Source organism: Telopea speciosissima, chromosome 5 (genome assembly GCF_018873765.1).
Source record: "Telopea speciosissima isolate NSW1024214 ecotype Mountain lineage chromosome 5, Tspe_v1, whole genome shotgun sequence".
Classification (NCBI taxonomy): Eukaryota; Viridiplantae; Streptophyta; class Magnoliopsida; order Proteales; family Proteaceae; genus Telopea; species Telopea speciosissima.
This window is the reverse complement of record NC_057920.1, coordinates 54,293,586-54,298,822: the sequence shown is the minus strand read 5'-3', so window position 1 is coordinate 54,298,822 and position 5,237 is coordinate 54,293,586. Positions and strand designations below refer to the sequence as shown.

At 39.5% G+C, this 5,237-nt stretch overlaps 1 protein-coding gene across 1 annotated transcript; it reads right to left on the bottom strand.

Moving 5' to 3' along the window:
- Window positions 1-1,776: 1,776 nt before the first annotated feature.
- Window positions 1,777-3,145, bottom strand: LOC122663079 (aspartic proteinase nepenthesin-1). The gene has a single exon (XM_043858785.1). The coding sequence runs from the start codon at window positions 3,143-3,145 to the stop codon at window positions 1,838-1,840; it is 1,308 nt and encodes a 435-aa protein (XP_043714720.1). The 3' UTR covers window positions 1,777-1,837.
- Window positions 3,146-5,237: the final 2,092 nt, after the last annotated feature.

Genomic DNA, 5,237 nt, shown 5'->3' with positions numbered 1-5,237 from the left:
ATACTTAGTGATGTAGTAATGATAATAAACATTTAATGCCCACTTTGTTGAGGTGTTTGCTAAATTAGGGTGTTTATGCTTAGTGATGTAGTAATGACAATAAACATTTAATGTCCAATTTTTTTTAGAAATGCTTTGACAAGCACATATTTGTAGAGTTTGGATCCTCTCCAATGACATTTAACAACCAAAGTCAGATCTCCCACCATCCATGGGGTGTGGTCCCCACACGTAGGGGTGTCAATTCCAGGCCCGGCCCGGTAGAATCGTTCGAGCCCGCCCGGATAAAGCCCGGCCTGGTCCGCCCCGTTTACTAAACGTGTCGGGCTTAAGCCCGACATGTTTAGTAAGTGGGCGGTCACGGTGTGGGGTTTTAGCCCATCGGGCGCCCGACCGGACCGATCGAATGGTAGCCCGACCTAGCCTGACCGAGCCTAGCCTGACCTAGCCCGACCCTTTTCTGTTCCTTTCAAACATTGTTTAGCCCTTTCTCTACTTGTTAATTTTATTCTATATGGCATATTTCTATTGGTTATTGGAAAAATTCCTTGACACGCACTACTAGATTATAAATGTGGCATACTCTTGTGCTTCATCAACGTTCTCACCCCTTAGTCTCTTCTCAAATCCAAAACCCAATTTGCTGCCCCAACTCTCTCACTCTCTCTCAAACACAAGAATGAGCGGTTCTGATGATCATGAGGTGTATTACCACTACAGTTGACTTAGAAAAAAAATTAGAAGTCAACAATAAACCATAAGCATTGTTCTATAATTCAAGCTTTCATGGTTACACTCTACAATACCCATTTGGGCTGTTTGAGTTTCTTCAGTTCAAAGTCTTCACAGAGAGGGTGAGAGATGGGAAATCCGAATTCGAATTCTCCTCCTTCAATCCACCATTTTAGTCACTCACATCCCTTGGAGTTACAAGTCTCTAATCCCAAATAAGTACCCATGAAGGTTTGGGTTTCATGTGCAAGTTGCAAGTTTAATGCTTCTTCAAAAGTGATTAGTTTTTAATTTTTAATATTCATTGAATCTATGGCTGCACCATTTAGAGCCCGGTTAAGGCCCGGTTAAAAGCCGATTACATTAGCCTGATTATAGCCCGAAACCCGACCTAGCCCGACTAGGCCCGGCCCGAGGACTTAAACGGGCGGTCACTGTGCAAGCTTTAAGCACAGTGAGGCCTGGCTAGGCCTGACCGAGCCCGACCAGTTGACACCCCTACCCACACGCCATGGATGGTGGGAGGTCGACTCTGGTGGTTAAATGTCATTGGAGTGGATCTGAATTCCTATTTGTAACCACCTTCTACCAAAAAAAAAAAAAAAGAAACACCTTCTTAGCGTCCCCAAGAAACAAAGAGAACAATCAAACATAATTACGGTCGAAAGAAAAAAAAAAAAAAAACAGAGAGAGAGAGAGAGAGAGAACTCGGATGATTTAATGTGGAACGTTGGAATCACATAAAATCAAGAGTCAAAATAAGATGAGTCGTGTAGGAAACGCACAAATGTAGACGTTGATGCAGGATGCTGCACCTGCAACTCAATTGTTGCGAGTTCTTATTTCAACAAGTAGACATTGATGCTTAGACTTTATACAAGAAAGAAATTATGGGTCCAATTACCTCAAATCCAAAAGCTAAGAGTTGGATATCTGTAACGGTCCCACAAAAAAAAAAGAAAACAATACTCGGGTCTTATAAGCAACAAAACAATTATAGAGACATATTTAAACAAGTATGAAACTTCTCTTTCATATTTACATCCTCTAAAAAGACAACACAAACCAACAGAGACAGTAAAATTAAATCATGAAACCCTAAAACTCAATCACACTGCTGAGGAACAAATGACATCGTCTCCTTCTCCAGATCATGAAGGATCAAAAAATTCTGCTGTTGAACATTTCCAAACACCGATAACCCGGTCGATGGCCCCATCATCAAGCATAACAATCCCATTGAAGAATCATACATTAAATAATTCTCAACTGGAAGTATCAAATCAGAACCTGTGAAGTGAAATATCAATTTGGGAACCTCTATATCAGTCTCATTAGGCATATCGAAACACAAATCAAGTCCCGAATCGATATCCGATACCGGAAGTTTAATCCCAGATATGAAAGCTTTCCTCACTAATTTATAACCATTTTCTTCTAAGTATGTCAATGTAGTACCAGAATCTACAATCATTCCTCCACTTCCATCTTCTTTAATTGTAAAAGTAGTATTTGGAATGGATAATAGAGTGTCTCCAACAGTAATCCCTTCAAGTGATATATAATAGAATGTTTGTTGAGATGGATTTTGACTCAAAGGTGTAGGTAAAACTGAATCACTTGTTTTATCTAAGCTAGGAAAAGATCCAAGAACAAGATTACTACTTGAACTTTCAATAGAACCAAGACAATAAGCAAATTTTCCATAGCCTAATTGTGAAACAAGTGATAAAGGACCTCTTCCAAGACCCATTAGTCCTTGTCCTTGTTTAAATCCATCTCCTTCATTATCCTCACCACATCCAAAAGCAATATTAGGGATAGTAATTTTAGGTTTACCCTCAAAAGTTAGGGTTTCAGTTGCCATAACACCTTGAGTCGACGACGAATCACCGTACGCGTACTGATACTCACATCCATCATCGGCGCACGCCGAAGCACTAAGAGCTTCACAAAATTTACTAGAACATGATAGTTTGGAGAATGATGAAGATGTATTTGGATCAAGAATTGGTGTGTTTTGCTTGTAACAATTTATGCAAGGCTTACATTGTGTCCAAATCAAATCACTTCCAGTATCCATAATTGCATCAAAATTTACTGGTGGAGTTCCAATAGATAAATGAATTAGAAAATCACCCTCACCTGGTAATACTGGAGTTTGAATTACATCAGTTGTAGTCTTTGTAGTCTTAACCATTGTACTTAACCTCTCCAATCTAAGCTTTCCACGTTTAATTGCGCGTTGGAGAAGTTCAAGTTTAGTGAAATTTCTTCCTTCATCTACATGTTTTAGACCAAGCCGGAATCCTTCTTGCGCCGGGCCGCCTTTCGATGAGAAGGTCTGTGGTGTATACAAAGCTGCAACCACTAATACAAGCAAGAAGGTTAGTGAAGGAAGCTTAGAAGCCATTGTTGTAAGGTAGAGATAAGTAGTGAGTGAATGAATGAATGAATGAACTGTTAAGTTATACTAAGAAGTAAGAAAGAAGAAGAAGAAGAATAGGTGATGAGTTTGAGGAAAGAGTAAGAGGATAGGTTGTCACTTAGCGTGTGAGTTTGAGGGTATGAACTAAGGAAGGTGGGAGATATTGACATTATCTTGCAGGGTAGTTTGGTTGAGAACCTTTTGAGATACCTAAAGCTCTCTTGTGATGTTGACACGCCAACACCTATGGTTGTTTTGGTAAATTACAACACTTCCACTTCCATATAGATGACAAGTGTTTAGTGATTTTAAGCTTTATTTATTGATGGTAAAAGGTTTTGTGCATGGCCGTGCATGGTGCACGATCGTACCTGTAATCGTTGGATGGGGATGAGGGGTAATGTATTGTACATTATCATGGCTATTCAACGATAGAAGGCATGACCGTGCATGCACGGCCATGTACAAAACCTGAAAACACCCTTTATTTATTTATTTCTGAATCAAAGATCAAACCTTGAGGGTGACGAAAAATAATGTAGAGAAGGATGGTTGGTGGGCTAACCCTTTTGCTTGGTTATCGAATCTTGATTCATTTCCACGCATTGTGGAAAGGTGAGGGTTGGTTTGGTGGCTAGATTTTTTGATTATGTGTGTAGCTTACATATGTGCACTCATCATGCTACTTATTATCAGAAAGGAATAGAAACGGGTCGGGTCGGGTCAAATTTATGGTGGCAAATTAGGATTGCAATTAAGCCGTCTGTTTATTAATTGGGCTGATACCAATCACCCGATCCAATATTCTTCCTTGTTTTTTTTTTTTTTTTATGAGCAAAGACAAACAAACATAATTAAAACTTGGGAGAAAGAACGGCACCCGATTGTGTGTTTGGCCGTGTACCTGTGCCCAGACACAGCTGGGCACAAAATGAACAGGCCCACCTCCATGAAAGGCAGGGGTGTGTCGGTCATTTTGCACCTAGTTGTGTCTAGGTGCAGCTACACGCCCAGACGCACAACCCGAAGGCGTTCCTTTTTCCTTAAAACTTACTGTAGTGCATCCATAGTAAGAGGATTGTGAGGATTATCAATACAAGAGCCTTGGCTGGCTTGCACCTTGCTCCTAACCTCAAATGAAATCGATCCCAAAATTTGGTGGATCGTTGAGCCCAATGTCTAAGGTTTTGTTTCATCCAAATATAGTATGTGGTAGCCCCAAATGCAATCTTACTAATCAATCTAAGATGGAGTACCCTTTAAATGTATGTATTATCCACCTTCACTCTACCTTTAGATCCAATCGTATAATATATCCCTAATTGTATATATGGAAGAAAGAACGCCATCTAGTCACACCAGACACGCCACCCCTACGCCCTGACATAGGGGGAATAATGATCGCCGCACCTTTGGTCATTTTCAAGGTTCAAAGGGTGTGATGGTCATTTTGCACACCCCTGTGTCAGCGAACAGGGGCGGTGTACACTATGCGATCGGGTGATGTTCTTTTTCCTTTTATATATATATATACCAGAATATTATAATCCAATCGTTGTTTATTGATCAAAGCGGTTGCAAGAACTTTGGACCCACTAATCCTAAACCATTCAATAAATTCAAGTCAGAACTTGAGGGATTATCAACTTGGCCCCTTATTAAGCGAAAAACCATGATAGCATGTGATGTATTGGTGTCTTGAAACACCAACTTTGTGCATAAACGATGAAGAAACTATACGTAAGCGTTACCTTTATAGGTCAACAATCTCAATGCAAAGAGATGGAAGTGAGTTTCCTTACCAAAGCCAAAAGAGAACAAAAATGATGGAACGGTTAGACAAACTAACAACAAAAGACATTCTCAGCAAAGCTAAACTATGTGTTCCATTTGTTTGTAAGGAAAATTTAATGGAAGGTAAGTAAAATTTTCAAACCTAATAAAGATATTTTTTATTCATTACCCCACATGGTCATGTCACTAACTTCAAATCATTTCATATTTGATTATGATTACTAAAGGGAGAAATTTTTTATTTTCTTCCTTTATTACATCTAAAAAGTATCATTACTAAATA

Bases quoted from the DNA above. Each gene is read 5' to 3' on its own strand.
- LOC122663079 (XM_043858785.1), bottom strand. From the start codon at position 3,145: ATGGCTTCTAAGCTTCCTTCACTAACCTTCTTGCTTGTATTAGTGGTT.